Below are 23,731 nucleotides of genomic sequence, written 5' to 3'. Positions count from 1 at the left end.
TTTTTGTGTGTGTGTTTGTTTTTGCATCATCCCTATTACACAGAATGGTGCATTGTACATAGAGAACCTCAGTAAATATTTGTAGAAATATCTGTAGAATTACCATATAGTAAAAATATAATCTTACATGTATTACATATTTTTACAAAGTGCTGTCAAGTTAAGTTGAATTCTCTGGGGCTCTCCGGCAGAGGCAGAGGCTGTCTTCACTCTCTGGTGAGGACCCTGTGTTCAGAGCTGCCCCTGGGGTCGCATCGTGACATGAGGCAGTCAGGGAGTAAGAGCCGAGGTTCTCCATGGCTCGTCCACGCTACCAAGCAACCAAGAAGCGGTGCCTGAACCTGCCTGGATCCAGTGTAGCAAAGCGTCTGTTCTTTCTTCACCCCACGTCTTACAGGAGAGAAAAACTCATTACTGTTGAACGATTTGATCAGAAGATCCTTAGCCCAAGTAGGAGAACACGGCCATGCCGTTGGTGAAAATTCCCTTGGCATTCCAGCCTGCTCAAAAAGTCAACTGTTGCAAGATTTAGGAAATTTTTGCAAAAATTAAAACGCTGCGTCCGGCTCTCTTCCTAGGTGCTGCCCAGGGAAGGTGGCATCTGAAACCCGACGGCAGACACCAAGACATTCAGGCACTGGTCAGGGGACGTGTCAAAACCAAGTGTAAATTCTGATCAAGATGGGGGACTGAGACGCTCCAGGGCCCTGTCCCCACCACGGAAGCTTTGAACCATGGGCGAGAACGTGCAGGTGCATCTTTCCCAAAGCTCTAGAAATGTCAGAGGACAGCAGGAACAGGGTGAACACCAGATTGAGAAAAGGGCTCCTGAAAAGCGACAGGGGCTCATGGCACCCTGGCTGGCCTCTTGCCCATCTGCCCGGTGTAGAGCCGGCCCACGCCCCAGTGTGGATCCCTGGCTCCCCGGTCAGAAGGGAGCAGAGCAGCCCTCGGGCACACATCCGGGGCAGGTACATCAGGTCCAATCCGCCCAGTGGTGGCCGGAGGGACTCAGCACCCCAGTACCTGCCCTGCGTGTGGAAGGCAGCTCCTCATCTCTTGTACAGAATGAGCGGGTGAGCAGTCAGTGGCTGCCTGGGCCAAGGGACTGCATGGCTGTACCACGAGGAAAATGCTTCCTGGGAAGAAAGAACATTTGCTTCTGAGCAAAAGGGGGAAATCCTTGGGCCCCAGGTGCATGCCCAAGACACAGGTGCAGAAAGGACCAGGGAGGCCCCTATGCTTTGGCCTGGAGCTGTTCCCTAAACTCATCGTATGGGTAGGCCCTAAGGAGAGGACTCACACAGGCCAATCTGTCAAGAATGGAAGACATGTTTTCTTTGCCTTTTTTTTTGGTTATTGTTAGCTCCCGTATTCGAGGAAGGCTGTCATTACACTAGTGGGATACAAGCCTCAGGAGCAGAAGATGCCTCAGAGTCTAAATTTCAGTGACAACCCAGTAAAATATCAAGATGTCCAGGTTTCAACAAAAGATTACAAATCATGTGGAGAAAAGGGAAGTGATAGCCCAGGCGAAGGAGATTAAAGCACCAGAAACCATTGATGAGGGGGCCAGACCTGGATACTCCAGACAAAGAACTTAAATGAGGGTCCTAAACATACTCGAAGAGCTAAAGGAAAATCTGGACAAAAACCTAAAAGGAATCTGGTTGCCCGGGTGGGGGCAGGACTGGGAAGTTAACGCACAGGGGCTGTAGGGTTTGTTTGGGGTGAAGGGAACGTTGCAGTAACGGACGTGATGAGGGCACGGCAACATTGCGAGTGTCCTAAACCACACTGAGCGGCAGGCTTGGGCGGGGCTGAGGTGGGAAAGTCTGGGTTGTACGTATGTTCCCACGTGTACAGAGAAGGACGAGCATGACGGAGGCCATGTGTGGTCCCAGTCAGGATCTAGTGATGGAGGAGAGAAGGCCCAGGGGGGCATTTCTGGAACATGCCTAGCAACTGGAATACAGACTGTAAGCTTTGTCTGTGTTGAATTTCTTGAACTTGGTGACTGCTCCTAGGTTGGTTACACAGGGAATATCCTTGTTTTTAGGAAATGCACATCCAAGTATCGTGCTCAAGGCGCATGACACGTGCAAACTGCTCACACGTTCAGAAAATGGACTGATTAATGGACGGACAGAGATGGACGGATGGATAGATAGATGAACAGATAGAATGATACGGCAAAATGTGGCCAAACATTAAAATTGGTGGAACTGGGTATCTGTGGGGATGGGGTATGTTGGGTTCTATGTGGGGCTTGAATTATTTTCTATCTTATAAGTTTGAAAGATTAAATCCGTAAACTTATGTAGAAAGAATAAGGAGTAAACTGGCTGAGACGGAGGGCTGGTCATGGTGCCGGAAGTCAAGGGCTGGGACCTCGCACCAACATCTGGCTTTGGAATCTTCTGGTGCCTGCCGCTGAGGAGGTGAGCAGGCGGAGGCAGCCCTGCTCCGTGCGCTGTGCGGGTGGACGTCTCCCCAGGGACTACAGGCACGGGGTGGGGGGGAGCCAGCTGGCCGAATGCATCGCCTGTGCCAACGCTGGACTGAGAAGCACACAACAAACAGAGCTTCGCTTGCATTTTTCCTGTGTGTTAAATAAAAGTATAAATCCTGGGGGAAAAGAAAAAGAAGCTTCTACATTTCTACAGAAATATAGACATTAACAAAATGGGACTCAGATGGAGAGTGCTGAGCAGCTAAAACCCTCCAGAACGGAAGGGAGGGGAGACCAGCCACACTTGCAGCAGTTTCCCGGCGTGGACGTCACCTCGTCCCCGGATCCCAAGGGCTCGGGCCCAGGAGTCTCCACGGCCACACGCCAGAGAGAGGGCTGGTCTCTTTTGACACAACTGTTTTGATTTAGAAACAGGACAGACTTGCTGCTTAAATACCTTTATTATTTTTAAAAAATTATTTGGACATTGATAGCTCTGCAAAATATGTCTCCCGTCCCGAACCCTCAAACCCTTTCCACACGTCCTCCATGAAGAAACAAAATAGCCACACTTTGTGCCCATTCAAATCTAATTTTTAAAAACATATAAGATTCAAAATCAAATCTTATCTTTCTTTCCCAGAACTTGTTAGTAACTTAAAACCACAATGCAACATACTTAATGGCATGTCTTTTTAAAAATTAGCTTATCACACTATTTTATGAGGAAAAAAAAATCAATTCAAGGCCTTAGAGGGAAGAGAAATTCCCTGCTTCCGAAAGCAAAAGACATCGCGAAGCCTCTGCTCCCCTGGGGTTGGGGATCCCAGCGTCGCCGACGGAGCCAGCCCAGCTTCCCGCGCACGCCAGGGTCCTCTGGGAACGCTCGGGCTGCGGCTGCAGCGCCCCACGGTGTCTGAAGGACAGCAGGCCGGGGGCTCACAGAGGGGCCGGCAGCCAAGCCTGGGGTCCCCGCCTGCCCGGCGGAGGAGGAACCGAGGCTGCGACGCGCGCTCGTTTCCTAACGACACGAGTGTCAACCCGATATATTGCACATAGCATCAGAGGCCGGTGAACCACTGAGAGCTTCAGGAAAGAGTAAAAATAACCACGAATGGGGACAACTCGCCAAGGTTCCTTTGGGAACTGGCTGGAAGGAGTAAATTCTCTAAGAGAGAGGAAAGCGGTTGGAGCCCGTCGTGAGGAAGCTACCAGGAAGGGGTGGAGAAAATCTTCCCTTCCAGATCCTCAGGGGGCCGAGTTTTAAGCCAACGGATCTTCATCACAGATGTCTCTGAAAGATCTAGTGAAGGTGTGACGTCTTCATCTTTTCCAGTACAACCGGGACATCTCGTTGCCTAGCTTGCGGGGCGGGGGGGAGGGGAGAGGGAGACACCCTACAACGGGGCTGTCGCCCCTTGCTAATTCCCTTCCGGACAGCTCAACCTGGCAATTTCTGCAAACTGTCCTTGCCCGTGCACTCGCCCCACCCCTGGAGCCACGCGGACCAGCCCCCAGAAGCTCCGGGGCTCAGTGTTCAGAGCGGGGCCTGCACCCCTCGACGAGGCCCGCGCGGGGAGAGCTGTGACACGGCAGGTGCACAAGGAGCCACCACACCTGCGCCCCCGTCCCCGAGGAGCCTCCACCTCCCGACCCCAGAGCCACGGGTGTGGGCGGCCCCCTGGCGGGAGACGGGCCGGGCCTGCCCACAGGTGGCCGTTGTGGTGCCGTCTAAGTTTTAAAACCAAGAAAACTTTTCTCACCCACCTCTGGGAACAGATATGAACTGTTGTCACCTAAGACATGGGGCACATTTTTAGGTTCCAAGGCCCTGACCTTACTAAATGGGGTGGCTATACCTCTGGAGAAAACCTACAGATTTTTTACCACAAGTGCCCACTGACCACTCTCACAAATGCCTCTCCTTTAAGGCCCCCAACACTCAGTCACAGAAGCCTCCCCCCGCCAGTCTCACCGGTGACTGTTCCGGACTCCCGGCAGCCCCTTGGTGACCGGCCCCGTGGGTCATACACTGTTTTGTTTTAAAGCTTTCCTTGCAGGACTCGGCGTCAGCCTTGCCAACCACCAGAAAATGCCCATCCCCACCAGGCTCTACTGCGTTTGTGGGCTACAACTGCTGCCAACCTGCTAAGTTCTTTTTAACGTTGGAAAAACAAAAACAAAGCAAACGAGAAAGCACACAACACACACACACACTTTGGCACGTGAGCCTCAAGCCGTCGGGGCTCCTGCCCCCGCCCTCCCCACACCCCCCACCTCGGAGCCCCTGCTTTAGGAGGGCGGCCCCCCCCGCCCCACGGGAAGGGCGCTGCTAACTACTGCTGCCTCGAGCAGCAAGAGGAGGAGGCACAAAGGCTAAACTGGCCCCCAAAACAGTTCTCGTGTTTAGCACTATAATTTATGCAATGCTGCAGAACTTCTGTACCAGGATGACTAGTTGCAAAACTGCTGGTTGATTAAATATACATACACATATAGATATAGATATAAAAATTATGAAGTCAACATTTGCTGTTTTCAATGTGAAAACGATAAAATGTAATTCTGAATAATTGTGCATTTGCCATAGGGCCCTTGTTAAAGGGACCATAAAAATAATTTTGTAATAAAAAAACTCTTATTTTTATTAAGTTTAGTATTGCCCTCAAGTTCAAAAGTTTGGAGCAAGCGTATGGAGGAAGTGGGCCTGGACTCCGTTCCTGCCAGGGATCCGGAAGCTCAAATTCAGTGACCCCCTTGGCAGGCCCAGGGGGCCCGATGGCCACACCCAGGCCTGGTGCTGCTACCGTGGTGGGCCCGGCAGCGCCGCTGACCCCACCGGCTGGTCGGACTGTGGCTGCCCAGGCCCAGGAGAGCTGGTTCAGCCTCAGCCCCATGTTCCAGAAGCAGATGCTCTGAGTTCTGCACGGGGCTCTTAGGGTGGGGCGGGGGCCCCGGCTGTGCTTGGGCTCTGCCTTCTCTTGAGCTACCAGACATAGCGACTGGGGAGGGGGTGGCCAGGGGCCGGGCAGCCCCGACCCTGGGGTGGGACCCACGGAGCACCCAGGCCGGGAGCTGGGAGCTGACATTCCATGCAGCTGGAGCCTGGGACGGAGGAAGGGGTGGGCATGTCGGTGGCGCAGAAGTTAGCTGTGCAGGATGGAAAAGTGCATTCAAGGTAGCTTAAAAACAGGTTCAGACCCAACTGCCCCGGGGAGGGAGGACCGAGCGCCCCTGCTCCCCGGCGGGCCCGTGGCGTGGACTCTGTGCGCTCACATTCATGCGTTCTGAGGCGGGTCTGCTCGTGGAAAATCAGGAACACACTTTCTCCTGGTTCTGGCAGGTACACAATTTTCTTGGCAAAGTTCTTTTTTTTGCCAAGTTCAGTTTTATTTGGTTGCCGTTCTGAGCCGCTGTCACCGGAACTCGTAGATGGGTGCGCTGTGCTCAGGAACATGGGTGAGGTTGAGGGACTGATACCTGCAACGGGAGGAAGACAGAAACGGGCGCTGTCAGCGACGCGTCCTGAAAGCCGGACCAGACGTCAGGAGGGGCCGCCTGCAGCGAGTCACTCCCTGGGCCGACGTGCACTCATCTTGTACGTCTCACACGGAAACTAGTTTGAAGTGGACTTTTTTTTCTTTTTTGTTAATCCTCTTGAACAGGGCATAAAATTAACTGGTTTTCGGCATTCGGCGCTCATCAGGAAGCAATTCTATGTTTTCTAAAGTGAGGCCCTGCGTGAGCGCTGGGAGAAGACGCAGACAGAGCCCTGGGCCTCCTGCTCTGCCTCCCTGTCATCGAGCACTTGGGCTCCTGACACGTACCGTCGGGTGTGAAGTCCTAAGAACTTTAGGACAACACAGCAAATTCCAATCTCATGGTATCCAAAGAAACAGAAAAAATAACTTCTCGGTTAGCCCTGAACCTTAGTTTACCACTCGTTTTCATGTTCTCACGTCCCCAGATCTCCCCATGGCTACTGAACTTTGGGAAAGCGGGAGCGAGCTGAGGTGTCTGCTCCGTGGAGGCGGCAGGGGGTCAGCCACAGAGGCGGGGCTGTGGGCTGAGGACCCCCGTGGCTCCGAGTGACAGGGCCAGCTCTCCCCTCGCTGGGCTCACAGGTGAAACAACTGATCAAACACCAAGCCCTGTGATTAGAGAAGACCCAAGCATCAGCCACCAGGGAAATGCACATCAAACCCACAGGGAGACCCCACTTCCCATCCACCAGGATGGTGAGAACCAAAAAGACTTAGCAAATGTTGGCAAGGATGTGGAGAAACCGGAACCCTCGGGCATTGCCGGTGGGAATGTAAGATGGCACAGCTTCTGGGGAAGAGAGGCAGCGTCCCAAACGACGGAACACAGTTATCAACGGACCCAGCAATTCCGATCCTGGGTCTATGCCCAAAAGGACCGAAAGCAGGGACTCAACTGGCTGCCTGTGCACCACAGTTCACAGCATGGTGCACGATACCCAAAAAGTGGGAACCACCACCAAGTTCATCAACAGATGAAGGACAAACGAAATGTGGTCCATCCATACAGTGGAGGATTATTCAACAATAAAAAGGAATGAACTTCTGAGACAAGACATGATACGAACGAAACTTGAGACTATTTTGCTGCGTGGAAGAGGCCACACACAAAAGGACACGTACTGTGCGATTCTATTTATAAGAAATGTCCGGAACAGGCAAATCTACAGAAGGTAGATCAGTGATAGCCTGGGGCTGGGGGCTAGGGGGTGATGGCTAAAGAGTTCAGGGTTTATTTTTAGGGTGATGAAAATGTTCTAAAATTCTTATGATGGTTACACAACTCTCTCAACACTCCCATAACTGAGTTGCACACTTTAAACGAGTGAATTCTGTGTATGTGAAGTAGATCTCAACAAAAAGGCTTAAAGATTCATTTGAAACAGAACAGTCGCCGGAGGCCTAACCTTGCAGATGGGATCTGCGGCCGCTCGCGAGGAACCTGGACATCCCAGGGCAGGACACTCACCTCGCACGGCCCTAAGCTCGGCCAGCAGATGTGGGCCCAAGGTGTGGGGAACACGACCACAGAAAGGAACCCAGTGCCAGCAGCACAGCCCCCACCTGCCACCACGGGGTGGTCTTACACTCCAGGTGAGTGCTAAACTGGGGAGGAAGAAACACAAAAGCAACAAGACTGAAAAGACATCGCCAGGAACACAGTATGGCTTTGCGGCACTCAGCAGCATGGTCCTCTCGTCGGCGCTCCCCTTTCTGCTCGTCCGCTCTGCTCTGTGCCAGGGACGAGCCCCCACCATGAGGCACCGGGGTCATTCTGACAGGCTGAAATCCGTGCAGCCGGGAGGAGGGAGCTCCTGTGGATCTGGGGGCCAGGGGAGGCTGGGGGGCACCGGCGAGCAGTGCGCCCCACCCCACCCCTGCCGGCCTGGGGTCCTTACCACTCCGAGCTCCTGTGGTAATAGTAGCCCTCGATGGAGGCTGCCGACTTCTGGAAGCAGATGTAGTAGAAGCCAGCAAAGGAAGCACCGCTGATGTCCTTGATCGTGTGGTCCGGGACCAGGAACTGCTCCTGCGCACAGACGGAGAGGGCCTTTAACCGACAGTGCTGCCCACCGGGCCACGGGAGCCTCCGGCCGGGTGCCAGTGGGCCCTGGTCCCCGTCTAGCTTCTGACAGCGCTCAGGTGCTCCGGAGCAGCCAGGCGCTTCAGTGGCAAACTGTGTCCTGGGCTCACCGTGGAGCGAGCGTCTACTTGAGGAACGCCTGCCTGCCTGCCCACACTTCAGAGACCACGGACAGAACGGCCCGGGAAAAGCAGGTTTCTGCTCCATTCCTGGGACCATCACTAAGTTCCCGGCCATCTCAAACATGGGTCACTGCTGTCGGTCTGTCGCTTGCTGCAAGGGCAGCCCCCAGCGCGCCCCCTGGAGAAGCTCGGCCCCAGGCAGCGGTGAAATGACTCCTGCTGTGCCCTCCGGGAGACCAGGGCAGAGGCCCCAGAAGTCCGCAGAGGAGGCCCCTCAGGAACTCCAGGGAGACATGAGGACTCCAGTCTGCTTTTTTTTTTAATCTCAAGACACCCTCCCCTTCCCCTTCCTCAACCTCTGAGAGTGTAATTCTTAAAATTAAAGTATTAAAATTACTTTGAGAACTTCATAAGACAGTTTCTTTTTGGGTTATTTAAGTGGTGTATTCTCCACGGGCGGCAGCCTGCAGGGGCAGGGCTCACTGCTTCCCTCTCTGACCTGGCGAGTCTCTGAGAAGAATGACAGGCCCACCCAAACTATTAGATGCATGAGGCAAAGACTGGAAACACCACTCTCCACGAGCCAACTTCGTAAAAGCTTGCAAGGTGCCGAGAGAAAACAACCTGTTTCCTACACACCTGTCCTGGGGGTGGAGCTGCGTGCGTGTTCTCAGTTACTGAACAAACTGCCACGCCATGGCTGTCGGTGACACGGAAAACACCACGCCAAAAAAGCAGAACGCACGACGGCTTCTCAGCCACACGGGGCGCGCCACGGGCCAGCGAGTGGAAACCCAGATTCCATTCCTGGCCCCTCATTTCCTGCCTGGATGGAGGGGAAGAGCGGAGGCTACCCTGGGCCCAGGGGAGAGGACGTGGCGGAGAACAGTCATGCAACAGCATCCGAGCCTGGCACTGAGAACACAGCACAATGGGTGACTAAGAGCCCAGAGAATCTGGCTCTCCCCTCACTCCAGAGAACACTCAGAACAATTCAACCTGGAGGTTCAAGGGGATCCTTGGGTGGGAGAAAGGACAGAGAGAAAGCAAATGGCAGCGTCCCAGGGTGACACCCTCCCAGGCGGGAATTCACCTGCTGATGGCTAAAACCACCCCCAAGGAGCAGCCCCGAGGGGGGCCAGCAGGCGGCCAGTGCAGGAAGCCCAGGCAGGAGGCCGCCTGCCACAATCAGAGCCCAGGGTAGCTCGCAGGGGCCGCCCCAGTGTGACCCTCAGTGGGACTGAGTCAGGGTGACCTTACCTTCCACCGCATGAAGACATAGTCCCCACTCTTCAGCTCTTCGTAATCAAAGTCATCGGAATTAAATGATTTTGCATATTGATAAAAAGCCAGAAACTTGCCCTGAAAGCAAAAGCAGAGGACGGTGACAGATCCGCGGAGGCAGGGCGGGTCTCAGGACTTTGCGAGCCTGTGACCGCTGGTGGACGTGGGCCGAGTGGTGGGACAGGGAGCGTCTCTCTGCCCTCCAGTGACTCCGCTCGGGGCCCTCGGTGGCCGGCCTGGACAGGCCTGGCTGGCAGACACAGCCCCAGGAGAAGCCAGAGTGTGGAAATGACTGCTGCTCATCACCAGAGACAAATGCAATTCTAGGAACACCTCACCAAAGACAAATAAAAGCAACGACTGCTTAGAAGATCTCCAACAGGAGCCAAAAACGAAATGCAAAGCCACCTCGGGTGCCCAGGCCCAGAGGAGGGGCAGTGGGTAACTGCTGGAGCTCTGTCATGGCGCAGCGGTTTGGGGCCAGATGAGTTCAGCAGAAACTGGAAATGGGCAATATGTTGTTAAGGTAAAAAAGACGACTAGAAATAGAAGATGTATTAAGTTTGTAAAATTAAGTACACATGTGTGCAAGGACTAGAGGGGAATAATAAAAAATTAAAATAGTTGTTTAGGGTGGTAGAGTTAGGAGTGATTTCTTTTTTTTGGAAAATTTCCTTTAAAGCTGCTCTACATTTGTCTTTTTGATGACAAAGGTTTTATGACAAAAACTGAAGGCAACGTAAACATCCAAATGGTATCTATACACACTAGGCAACTACTAAATAAGATATTGTGGGAGAGGATTTTAAAATCTTTACAATACATCGTTAAGTAAAAAAAGTAGGCTACCAAGCTATCTTATGATCTCATTTTTGTCTAAAAAAAGTATATCTATACAAAGATTTAGGAAAATGGTAATGGCTGTTCTAGCTTTGTTACTATAGACGATGTTTTTCCTTTTGCTTTTCTGTATTCTCAAAAAAGTTAAAGCATATATTAATTTTATAAGAAGACATTTTAAATACAAGATAAAATATGGAGACAGTCACAAAAACATGTCACAGATACTTCCATTGTAAGTAAATTTTTGGAATCCTGAGCTTTGTAGTAACATAAGATACTACTTTATCTACGTCACACCAACATCTTTAACCCAAGGCATCCTGAGGGTGTGATACAATGCATCTGATTCCAAATCCAGAGGGGAGTGACACCACAGGCGGGGTCTCCGAGATCTTCAAAATCCCAAGCAGAGCCTCTGTAACATTCTGCAGACCCCACGCATTGTCCCCTGTGCTCAGCACACCATGCCAAGGGTGACTTCCAGTCCCCCTCTCACCCAAAACCGTTCACCGCGGCCTAGTGCAGGACAGAGCCCCGGGGACCCTCAGGCTTTCTCCGGGAGATCACTGGGAAAGAAGACTTGCGCCCCAGGTCTCACTCTCAGCAGCCTAACCTGAACCGCATTCTCGCCGGACCTCACAGGCTGTGCTCTCCGGGGACTGATCCGAATGGACAATAAGCTGACCAGGAGACAGGCTGGGGTTACCTCCAGGAGGAACTCTCCACCTGAGAGCCGTCCAGGGGAGGAGGGTGCCAGCTCGGGGCTGACACGCTGGAGGGGGGCCCGAGGACGGGAACCCACCAGCCCTGCTTTGGGTGCTGGGCATCAGCAGCCCCTGCAGCTCTCCCAGCTCTCAGTTACCCCGATCTTATTCATCCTCTTAACGTCTAAATTTTATCATCAGTTTACTACAACGGACAAAACATTGCTTTCGAAATGTTTTTAAATGCCCTTTTAAACTTCAACTGAGCATTTGAGAGATGACATTCCTTTCCTAACTTAACTGAAAATCATTAATAAAGCAGAGCAGCTGATCTGTACCGAAGCTAAGTCGGACGAGGGTCTGTGGTAGGAATTCTCTCCAGACGCTGCTGAGCCACAGTCGGGAGAGCGCTCAGGTGCCCAGGGCTGAGTGGCAGCAGGAAGAGGGAGGGATTCCCGAAGCTTCATTATCGTCACAACCATTGCTGGTTGGTTTACAGAGAGGTGAGCACAGCGGACTTCCTCGGTGTTAAAAATTCACCACCACCACAGTCACGATGCCACAGGCTCTCGTGGTAGGTCCTGAAGACACGGGACGGGGCAACCACCACGGAAGACACTGAAGTGTTCACCACGGGTGAGTGAGAGCCCACCACTCACACCTGACAGCTCAGACAAAACGAAAGGGCCCGGGTTTCTCAGGGTGTCCTTGAGCTGATGGTCCTGAGCTTGGGACGACTGTGCCCGTCGGAAGCCAGGACCCTAAGGAGCAGGAGGCTCTGCCCACCTAACGAGCCCATGGGAGGGGCGATCCCACAGACGGCACCTCTGTCAGAGGCCATTACTGTGTTCCACAGGATCTTCCTCAGGCAGAGGGGACTGGAAAGAAACGGTGGACAGAGGGTGCAACAGGCGGACAGCATGGGGGGACAGCATTAAGGCTATGACGGCTGAAACGCTGGGGACTGAGCTCTGGGGACTGCTATCACGAGAGAACAGCTTGCCATTTAGAGGGTGTCGGCCGCCACCTACACCCTTTTTGTTGAGGATGGTGGAACAACTGGGGTGTGTGGAGGACTGGGTTCCCACCTGGCTGCAATCCCTGGGTAGAAACCGATGAGGGGGATGAGGCCCCCGGCTCCCTACACTTCACTTCTCCAGCCATCCCCGGATGACCCAAAGCACATCACAGATTTACTCACCCAGTGTTTCCGATCCACGTCTTCGTCTGCATCCCATTTTCGAGTTAAGAAAGGGTGTTTTTTGCTGATTATTTCTCCTTCAAAGAAGGTTGTAAGCGTTGGGTACTCCTGTGGGATAAGCCCAGAGAGCAAAACAGGATGTTTAACAAGAGTCTAAGGTCTTACAGCGGGAGAATCAACGTGGCTTTACTTTCTTTCTGACACTTTGACAGAAACGATCCACTGCTGACCAACAACCCTGACAAGCCTGGAAGCCCACCGACCCGCCCGCGGGCTGGGAAACAAACGCGCCCAAAGTGCCTGCAGAGTGGAGGGTCTCTGGGGCTTTGGGGGCTTGGCGGAAAGCAGAGGACACTTCTCCAACTTCACTTGTTATCTCTGGCCTCTCAGAAAACAATTTGGACGGTTTTCACTTCAAGTAAATTCTGAATATTCTAGAATACAAAGTAGATGGTCCAAGGGATAGAACCAAAGAGGCTCCGGAAGCAAAATGCTTGCAGCTACGTCTTCCTCAAACCACACACTGACCCCCTGGTGCTCAAACCGGTTCAGCAGAGTGTCCCTTTCATGCTTCATGTTTTCCAGGGGTGGATCTTTTCGTAGGATACCTTGAAACACTGGGAACACACATAATTCCGTGTTCATAAGAACAATTCATACTTGGGTAAATGTATGGAAATCATGTCTGCAGCATAAAATCACACTACTAAAAAAATTTTTTTAAACACACAAGCTGTCCCCATTAACTGCTTGCTCAGAAGCCTCTTATTATTTTATTTGCTATTTGTTCATCTGCTGGTAAGTAGGTACCAAAGATTTAGGGAAAAATCATGGCAGAAAAAGTTAACATTGTAAAAAGTCTACCACTTCCCTGCATTTGTAAAAACTGGCCAGCCACACGCGTCGCCTCTGAACCCGTGGGGTTTCTCAGGCACATGTTAACGGGAGTCACTGGCCTTGCAAATCAGAGACGACAGCCCTGGATCGGCAGGGACCCCACTTTCCCCTCCAGATCCTATGTAAGCCCCTCACATTGTGCATCAAACACCTTTGCATGTGTAGAATAAATTGGCTCTGGCGGCTCTGCCCGTCTCCCAGTGAAGGTACCCTGGAGCACAGGATGTCCCCAGATTTCCTTCACTGAAGAGGCCTCCTGGATGGGGAAATTGCCGAGGGGTTTTGTTTTCTAAGCAGTGAACTTTAAAACACTATAAAAGTAACGCCCCAAACACACACCCACCTACTCTAACGGTGAACGCCATGACATTATTCTATACATGCTCGCATGTGCTGTATATAAACATATAAATATGTCTGTGTACAGGGTGAAGAAACTAAAGAGGAGAAATTTTCCTAAGCAGAAACCTGACTTTTAAGGCACAAACTAACTTACACTAATAAGTATCTTGGGAAAGACTAATTAAGAAGAAAGCTCTGTAGAAGTCAGTGCCACGATTTCCAGTGGGCAGCGGGAGAGAGATCAGCAGAGATGGATGAGGATTCCGGCTGGACGTGGAACGCCAGCTCCTCGTGCGGTTTTGTCTATCACAGTCAAGGCTGGAGATTTTAAAATTAAAAGGTATATAGGGTTTATGAGTTTTGAGCTTTTAATATTTTTTCAGAACTTCAACAAAAGGGAGCGGTCCTCTTACAACACAATTGAAGTTCTTCAGGTTGAACTGCCAGCTCTCACCACGAATGGATTCTGAGGCCCTGACTTCTCTCAGGATGCTTTAGATGCATTTTTGCAATGGGTTTGCCACCAGAGCACAAGTGCCATGAAAACCATTGCTAGATCTTGAGCCAAAACAGGAAAGGAAAGGACTCATGTCGTCACGGGACATGTAGTTTCAGGCAAGTCCACCGCTTCTGGCCTCCTGACTTACAAACGTCAATCTATAAAATCGACAGAACCACTGACACACCCGAGGAGACGGCTGCTGAGGTGGACGCCTGTGGGCTGACCTGAGGGCCGTGACCCGCGAGGTCTCCCTGGGGACACATGGGACCAGAGGGTGTTAAGTGGTCATCATCGATGCCCCAGGACCCGGAGACTCCGTAACAAACACAGGCTGCCGGTGGCGGGGATCTGAAGCCGGCTTCTCCCTGCGGGCCGAGGGGAGACTGACGCTCTTAGACCACGGGCAGGGGTCAACGTGGCCACTGAAGTCAAGGCTGTCACGGTGCCCCGTGCAGCTCGGAGTGAAGCTCTCCCAGGGGACACTGTGGACTCTGCTTTCAAGAACGTGTCTGTGAAAGCTGCTCGTCACAGCCACGTGACAGCAGAAATGGCCCACCGCCGGAAGCGGCTGGCATCACTGCTCGGGAAGTTTTCCTGCACCACCCAGGCTGCGTCAGGGCTGGCCGTGCGCCTTGAGGGACTGCCACCCAGCTCAGCTGCCCGCAGGCTGGCCGAGCTGAAGACTGATGGGCGTCTGGGAAGCTGGACAGTGGCCCCGAGCTCCTGCAATCTGGTGGTGCCACCACCGCTGACATGGCTGCTGGCAAGCCTGTGTGCGCCAAGAGCTTCTCCGACTGTCCTCCTCTGGGCTGTGCAGCTGCTCGTGAGAAGAGACAGATGGTGGCTGTGCGTGGCGTCAAGGCAGTGGACGAGGCCACCGAGCTGGCCCGGGAGCTCGGAGGCAAAAGCATCCTCCATGGCACCTGCTGCCACCCTCCTCAGCGTGGAAGGCCGTCTAGAACTGCTCGTCTCAACCAGCCACTTCAGTTTCATAGTAAAACACTGGTTAGTGACAGCCATTCATCACAAAACCCTCCAAAGGAAGGGAATGGTTTGTGGACCATTTTGTTTTTCTTTTTTTGTGTGGCAGTTTTACATTATTACTTTTTAAAATCAGTACTTTTTAAATGGAAACAGCTTGAACAAAAATCTGTCACAGGATTTTGAGACCCATTTAAAACCAAGCTCAATGAGAAACCTGTCTTCTTTTGAAACGTGAACCCTGATTAGCTCAGGCAAGAGACTTAATCTGTAATCTGTATTTTTGGGGTTTCGACTGCTGAAATTTGATAAGAATTTGATAGTTCAGGGTTAACCACATTTTTTTAGAGCAGGAATTGAGGTGTTTTTCTTTCACCTATGACTAAAGGATAATTACTTGAGTTGATTTAAGTACTTAGTAGAAAGCTTGGGGGAGTGGTTTGTCGCTTTCGATGCCTGGTTAGGAAGAAAAGCAGTGTAACTTGTAACATTTATGAGCCACCTTATGAGGCCAAGTGCTGTCATACAGGCCATGTGTTGCACACAGAATTTTAATTTTGTGTAGTTATGTCCATACTGAGTAAATTTAAGAAATAATTGCATTCCAGGTTCAAAGAAAAATAAAGATACTGGAAATTGGAAAAAACACAAAACACTTCAGGTAGTACATCAGGGTAGCTCCAAGACCCCCAAACTCTGAGAGTTAAATAAAATAAATATCTAATGAAGGAGATTCGAAACGTACACTAGTCACCAAAAAAGAAAATATCTCTGGGCAGCAACAGGAAATTCAAGCACTTGCCTATGGCCTAATTGGTGGTATTTACGGAGCTAAAGAGAAAAACATGTCGACCAAAGGAAGGACACTAGAAAAACAGGGCAGAGAGGGACAGCTGGGGGCCCACCATGCCCCCAAAGCAGGCGTGCTCTTCCTGCTGCCCCCAAAGCAGGCGTGCTCTTCCTGCTGCAGCCGGCTGTCGTCAGCCATGTGCATTCTCCACCCAACTCCCCGCCCTGGTTCCAGGCTCACCAAACTGGTGCTGGATGTCCCGGGTTGTCCTTGAAGACCTGCCTTCTGAGAAGATTAGAATTCAGTTGGTCAGTAGGTCAGTGAGAACTTCTGGAAATTTCTGTCCCACACTTTGTTTGTACACCAATCTCCTATGACTTTGGTTAGTGTGAGTCGTGCCTTGCTCAGAGCAAGTCCAGCGCCCCCAGCTGGAGCTTCGGATGGGTGGAGGGCCTGACCGCGACTCCCCGGCCCCACGGCCTACAGGCAGCCGGCTCCACCAGGGTCTCAAAGACAATGCTACCGGATACCCGTTCTTCCCGAGGTGGGTATCTCATTCTCAAAGGCAAACACACAAACTTTAAAACTGTGCTTGTCTGTGAATGCGAGGCCACCAAGGGGCACATCATCTCCAACGGTCAATACTGCCACACGGTGTACAAGAGAAAGCTGAAAACAACTATGACCCAAACTCAAACCATTTACAGCATTTTATTTAATTAAAATAAATGATGCATTTGATGTTTTAACAATTATAAATGTGAACACAAATAAAAATGGAAAATACAGGTATAAAATTCATAACTGTTACACTTTCCCGCATTTTACCAATTGTCTACAGCAACCTTAGATTTATAATTTAGAAAGTTATTAAGTGGTTGCACAGCTCTGTGACTACATAAAAGCCAAGGAACTGTACGCTGAAGTGAATGGGTGAATTACATTCCAATCACTGCTTTTAAAAGCAGTTATTAAAAAAGGAGAATTCCAAGAATGCTGAGGCTTGAGCAGGACGTGTGACCCTCCGGGGAAAGATGCCTCTAACCGGTGACAACGAGGGACATGCCCGGGCCGAGCGCTGGCACTGCCGCGCGGGGCCGGAGTGGGGCCTCTGGGAAGGGTCCGGGGTTTGCAAGCGCACAGGCTCCTCTGGCTGCCCCTCCTCAGGGCAGGTGCTCCCCTCTCCAGAGGGTACTTGGCTCCCAGGGAGAGTCCACAGCCATTAGCATTTAGGTTTTAGGACTCTGAGGCTACTTCTCTTGTGTCTGCAGCTTCCCGTAACCCAAAGGACTGGTTTTGGAGTCAGTGTTAATATTCTGCATTACAAATTTTGTTGGTTTCCTTATGAAGTTAAAGTGCTTATGCTCTGCACCCTCATAATAAATACATCTGGCTGTCTAATAACAGAGCATATTCTGTTTTACTATATGCTTTCTCCCATTGCAAATTCAAAGGTTAGAATCCTTTACTTTGCTATCCTTTTACCCTCCTTTGATTGGCGATATTTCTATAAGTGGGGAGGAGCTGGCTGCTTACAAAGCCTGAGAGCTACTCTTCTGTCTCAACAATAAACTGCACAGGAAATACTCAGACTTCTGATGGAAAAGAGGCAGAACCAGGTAGCCGTGGAGACCAAAACAGCGGCTGCCCGGCTGGGGACACTCAGGCCCCGGGAGCACCCCACACTGGGTCAGGACGCCCCTGCCCCTGGAGCACGTCTCCTGAGAGGACGGAGGAGGCATTTTTAAATCTCACTGTACAGATGAGGACACTGAAATTGAGAGAAATAGTCCTGGGGCCTGGGAGGGGCCGAGTGGGCTGACCCCAGGCCCTGTCCCCCGCTCTGTGCAGCACTTCCCCGTCCTGCTGGGTTATCGAGACAGTGACAACTGATAAGAGGCGACAGGCCAGGCCCCCAGTTTCAGCACCTCTTCCTCTTCCTGTTTACTTGCCAATGGGAAAACCAAAGATGCTCTTCCTCGCTTTCTAAATTCCCAAGATTTCTGGGTTTTAAAAAGTTGATTCAAAGAAAAGGAAAGCGCTCTGAATTTCCTCAAGAAGCTGCTTCTGTTGGGAGCTGGATATTTGTCTGGTTACTGTTTCAATTACGAGGGGTTTAAAGAACTCCAAAACCTTAGTTCTTGCATGATTGGGGCTTATCTCTGACATTATTAAAATTACGATAAAAAGGCTTACTAAATGTTGTTCTCCCAAAAACGTTTGAAAACAAAATCAAGCGTTGGTCCCGTTGTGACTTGTATCTAAACTTTTCCTGAAAAGATCTGGGAATGTGTATGCTTCCCAACAGGACACACCAAACCACAAGTGTCGTGTCCATCTTAGGACGACTGCTTAAAGACAGAGCATTTCAGTCAGGTCTCCGGAGAGCTGAGGTCACCTGCCCTCGATCCCAGGAACCCGCTGGCTCACGCACATGGATGCTTACCTCAGTGAGGCCTTTGATCTTCAGGTATCCGCAGAGGTAAGAGTTTTCCATGTCCACGTGCTGCAAAGAAAGGACAGTGATCCTGTTACGAATGGGTGGGACTCGTGGGGGACAGGCAGACAGGACTTCTCTGGAGGTCCATTTGAGTGCAACAGGCAGGTGAGCCCATGAGGCCCACCTCGGGGAAGGGGCCCTGGGGTGCAGGGTGCACCCCACCTTTGCAACCCCTGGGTCCCTCGGAGGAAGCAGGCTTATCCCTGGAGCCTCTCACCTTGCTTCGGCTAAACCCCTTGAGGCTCAACCGGTTGCTTGAACAGGGTGAGCGCCTCCAATCTCATTTTCTGTACCGTCTCCAATGCGAGCCTCCCCTTACCGCCCCAGCCCTGGGCGTGACGGTCCCTGTCTAACGGCATGCCGGCCTATTTCCGTTTGCGCGCTGCTCATCACTGTCTAGGAAGCCTATTCCTCCCCATTATTTACTCTGAGCACCATCAAGCATTCGTCCTTAAGAAACGGGCAGAATATTCAGGAAAAGCATCTTGTGAGGACTCGTGTGGTGTAAGTTTCAATTACGACCCAAACCACCAAACAAAAACCTGACTGTGCTGTGAGTGTCCACTTTGTCCATTTCATATATGGATTTTTGTTTCTTATTACTTAACAAAATCAGTTAGAAGCCTTAGAAGCCTAAAATAAATAGAAATAACAGGTATGGTAGAAATTAAGGCTTAGCAACCACCAGATGCCTCAACAGATGCCTCAACAGATTTTGTTCCAGAGCTTTCCCTGCCCCTATGACACCCGGTCAATCCTGATGGATCTTGGCCTGACATGTGCACCCACATCAGTCACCGTCTTAGGGGTGAGAGACCCAGTTCTGATATCAGATGTGCAAGTCTCCTGGGTGCTTTCGGCAAGGTTTGCTGGCTTTTGAAAAGAGGCACATGAGGAGGCAATCGGCTGGAGATCATGAGGGGAGTGCTGAGGACGGGAGCACAGAAAGATAGAAGGATCCGGACCGTCACGCGCCACAGAACTGGCCAACCTGGCACCACGCTGCCTCCAAACTTCTTGTAACGTGCGATGATAAATTCACTTATTCTTTAAGCTATTTTCAAATGGGCAATTAACCAGCACATCTACACAAATTCACCCCCAACAGGTGGATTTTCAGATTTCACATTTGGATTCACTGACAAAGTCAAACCCTGGAATCAAAGCAAACCAAAATCTAACAGGACTGCAGCACATTGAGATTTTTATGGGGGCTGAGTGCTCATTTCTGGAAAGCTAGAAAAGTTCTTCATCAGATCCTTCATCAGATCTGGGACTCCACTACTTCCAATTACACCAAGTATCAAATCCTAAGGCCCTCCTCACCAACTGTAATGACAGCAGCCAGCCAGATGGTGGCAGCACCAAAGCAAACCGGCTTCCCTGTGGCTCAAGTGCCAGGCGGCTTGGTGCTGTTGACAAAGGTATCCATGTGCCAAAGAATTTCAAAGATCCTCGTGTGCTGACCTGGGCACTGGACGCTCTCTACAGCAGCTGATCTATGATGACATGGTTCAGCAAAGAACTTTCATCAAAGGACATGCAGCTCCAACCAGAGGCCCTAGATTTCACCTATGCAATCCTCACTGGATTCAACCTAGTTTGGGGTTTCACGACGGCTGGAAACGGTATCAGGTGGCAACGACACTTGATAATAAGACCAAAAATTGAACCGTAAACGGGCTAATATTTTGCATGGATTATCACATGCTCGGGAATCAGAGGTTCAGTTTGGCCTCCGTTCAACCATGTGTTTCTCCCGTTCTGCCCAAATTGATCTTGATGATGGCTGGTGAAGTCAACCACGGCACATGCTCGGAGCTTCAGCTGGAAGGCGACAGGCCGGCCCCTCACTGAGAAAGATAACAGGGCGGACGTTGAGCGAGCAGCTCTCTCAACACAGCTGTGGCCAACAGCTGCTCTTTTTAATACTCCTTTCCCAGTGACCTGGGGCTCTGTTTACCCTTGGCTTTTTCAACAGCAAGTGCAAGAAGAGTCACAGTAGTTTAAAAAAAAAGACCCAAAGGGAACTCTCAGAGGTTCTAGGGTCTCCTTCAGCCGAAATATCAATAAAGAAAGGGCTCCAACCAGCATACGAGAGGGCGGTCAGCAACATGAGCCATCAGGGAAATGCAAATCCAAACCACGAGGAGACTCCCCTTACCCCCAGCACAGCTCCAAACCCAAAGGATAGACGATGACAAGTGGCGGCGAGGACGTGGAGGAGCCGGAACTCTGGTGCACCACAGGTGGGATGTGGCACGGGGCGGCTGCCGGGAACCAGCCTGGGTCCTCAGAACGTTAAACACGGGGCTGCCCCTGACCCAGCAACCCAAGAGAAACAGCACATATGGCCACCCAAGGCTTTGAGAGGGATGCTCACGGCAGCATTATTCAAACACCCAAAAGGTGGAAGCACCTCAAGTGCCCATGTCTGATGCAGGGACAAATACACTGGGGTTACCCATAAACAGACTATCATTTGGCTAGGGGATCAAGTACTGACAGCAGCCAAGTGAGAGAAGCCAGTCATGACAGCACGTGTTGTACAATTCTGCTTACGTGAAATATCCAGAATAGGCAAGTCTACAGTCAAGAAAGTAGACTAGTGGTTGCCTGGGATTGCTGGGGGGTAGGTGACAGCTAAGGGGCATGGGGTTTCTTCTGGGGTGATGAAAACGTGCTAAAATTAGATTGTGGTGATGGCTGCACAACTCTGCAAATACACTAAAAACTACTGACACACACTTTAAATGGATGAATTGTATGGCATGTGGATTACATTTCAATAAAGCTGTGAAAGAAGGAAAGAAAAGAAGGAAGGAAAGAAGGGAAACAAAGTGACTGCCTGTGAAAGGCAGAAATATTCTAAGAAGGCTGAGTCGGAGAAACTAGTCCTGGTTGAAAAACCAGGCGATGGGGCAATTCCCGTGCTGCTGACTAGTCCCCGAGATGACCAGGCGGCTCCCCAGCTGGGATGGGGTGGCATTCCCCAGCAGGACCATCCACCGCTGCCCCCCATCAGCCACCCCACTCATCTGGCTCCCGGCCCTGGGCTCAGCCGGGCAGGGGTGTCTGTCCCTCCAGCATCAGATTCTACAAACTCACCGACCTAATCACCCCTTCCATTTGGCTCCAGGGAAGCTTGGCACCTGCCAGGCATTCGGGAAGATGACAGTAATGACAGGCAAGAGCAGGCCCTGCAGCCCAAGGGGCCGGCTCTCCTTTGACACCCGGCTACCTGCCAACTGCCCCCTACAGCAGCGGAAACCACCCAACTAAAAAATGTGCCCAAATTCAAGCTCATCACAAACGTGGTCCACAGGAGAAGAGGGCTCTCACTTCCAGAATTTCATGATTAGCTGCAAAAAAAAAAACCCCCAAAACAAAAATGAAAACAAAACAAAACTCCACACCTTCACACTAAATTCTCACATTTTAAGCAAAAGAGTAGGGGCCCATCGTGTGAGGCACGTCATCTTGAAGAACCAAAATATCTCAGCCACGTAGTTTCTCAACTGTGATGAAATCGTGGCTCACATTAGAGCTCGGAATTTACAGACCGAAGATAGAGTTAACACAGGATGCAGTTTTCCCGATCGGAAAAAAGAGAAGAGGGAAAGTTATTTATTCCCACGGCATAGTAAGAAACGGAGAGTGATGACTGTCCCCCGCTGACTTTTGGGGCGGGACACCTGCTCAGGAGAGAAGCGTTTGGGACTTAGAAGACGGCCGCAGGGTGGGCACAAGGGGACACGTCCCTGTTCTCTCCCCGCGCGCCCAAGCAGTCAGGTGTTACGTTTGGACCTTGAAGCTCTCTGCAGGATTTCCAAGGGGACAGGGATTTGGAGGGGCTTTGGGGGAACAGTCCCAGAGGAGGTGGGGTGTCCGGCAAAGGAAGGGAGAACGTGGGCCCCGCGGCAGGCTGGGGCTGGCATGGAGGAGAAACGGTTTTGTGGGGAAGGAAGCTAAAAAGGAGTCTCGCCGCTGACAGTCTTCTTGGGTTGGGAAAACACAAGTGTGAGGCAAGAGGTCTGGGCCGGGGCAGGTGGCAGCGTCCTCCCGAAGCCCGGGCCGGGCCTGGCGGCAGGTACGCAGAGACCCAGGTCAGACGGAGGAGGCGGACAGAGGCAGAAAGGAAACATCCGCGTGGGAAACAGAACGGGGTGAGCTGGATTTCCCAGCACTCTGAGCCTGTGGGAGGACGCCTGGGGCCTGTGCAGATAGAAGTTAGGACCCCAGACAGAGAGCTCCCCGGAACGAGGAATGGGGAAGACGAGGTACGGGGTCGGAGGTCTGGGTGGCGAGCCCAGGGAGATAGGAGCAGACTGGAGGTGGCTGTGGGTGAGTGGGGGCAGCTGCGGGGAGCTGGGTGCTGGGAGCAAGAGAGGCTGGAGCTGGGGATGGTGCCGTGGGGGGCCCCAGGGGGCAAGATCCTAACAGACTATGAGGAGCCCCACTGAGCAGTTTCCGGGGTGCCAGGACCGGGTATTGAGGGGGGCCAGGGTCTGGGTTCTCAGCTGTGGGTGGGGGGCTCTCAGGAGTGCTCCTGGGCACGAAGGTGCTGCTCAAGCTCTCCCAAGGAGGACACCTGGGGAGGAGAGTCCCTGATCTTGGGGGATCCCTGGGGGCACCTCTCAGGCCCAGCCCGTGGGGGAGGGTCCCGAGTCGGGGGAAACCAGCTGCAGGCAGGGGCTCCCCCAGGGGAGACAGGTCATGGGCAAGGGCGGCGAGGGGCAACCATGGGGGACCTTCGGATCCCGGGGAGGGGGCCGGTCCCGGGGCTCCAGGTCGGGCAGAGGGCCCGGGCGGGCCGCGGGCCGGTCACGAAGCTCCCGGGCCCGAGCGGACAGGCCGGGGCCGGGGCCGGGGAGGCTGCGACGCCGGCGGGGCCGGTCCCGCGTGCGCGGCGCCGGGCGCGGCAGGCCCCGGCGCCCCGGCCTGGCCGGCGGCCGCGGTCTCGAGGCCCCAGGCCCGGCGGCGGCCCGCGAGGCCGCGAGGAGGCCCGGCGCTCACCTGCAGCACCACCTCCACGTCGTACGAGTTCCCCTTGCTCTTCTGGTGGGCCGCGGAACTTGGAGCCGCTGTAGAGCAGGCTGGTGGCCACGCCGGGCTGCTGCGTGTGATGGGCGGCGGCGGGATGAGCGAGGCCGCCGAGGAGGCCGCCGCCCCGGCCGGAGGGGGACACTCGGTGAGGACCGGCATCGCGGGGGTCCCCCGGAGCCAGGGCTGGGGGCAGCGGGCGAGGAACCGCCGCCGCCGCCGCGCGGGGGACGGGGAGGGGGCCTGGCGGGGGAGGGGCCGGGGCGCGCGCGCGCGGGGTGGGGGCGGGCGGGGGGCCCACCCGCCCGCTGCCTGCGGACCAGCGCTCCGGCCGCCACCGGGACCCCGGGACCTGCGAGCAGGGCCTCCCCGTCCGGCGCTGGTTCCCCTCCTCACTCGCCCTCGCGCACACACACACCGCCCCTTGCGATTGGTGCGGGCGCGC

The 23,731-nt window shown here is 52.7% G+C and overlaps 1 protein-coding gene across 1 annotated transcript; it reads right to left on the bottom strand.

The window, feature by feature from the left end:
• Positions 1–4,743: 4,743 nt before the first annotated feature.
• Positions 4,744–23,697, bottom strand: GID4 (GID complex subunit 4 homolog). Its single transcript, XM_037809921.1, is given in 8 exon segments — positions 4,744–5,932; positions 7,893–8,023; positions 9,460–9,561; positions 12,232–12,339; positions 18,190–18,249; positions 23,260–23,307; positions 23,309–23,367; positions 23,370–23,697. Coding segments are annotated over 8 exon segments (651 nt in total). The 5' UTR covers positions 23,449–23,697; the 3' UTR covers positions 4,744–5,868.
• Positions 23,698–23,731: the final 34 nt, after the last annotated feature.

This window comes from Choloepus didactylus, chromosome 18, assembly GCF_015220235.1.
Source record: "Choloepus didactylus isolate mChoDid1 chromosome 18, mChoDid1.pri, whole genome shotgun sequence".
NCBI classification, from domain to species: domain Eukaryota; kingdom Metazoa; phylum Chordata; class Mammalia; order Pilosa; family Megalonychidae; genus Choloepus; species Choloepus didactylus.
The sequence above is the reverse complement of the archived record's forward strand: the minus strand, read 5'-3'. Positions and strand labels throughout refer to the sequence as shown.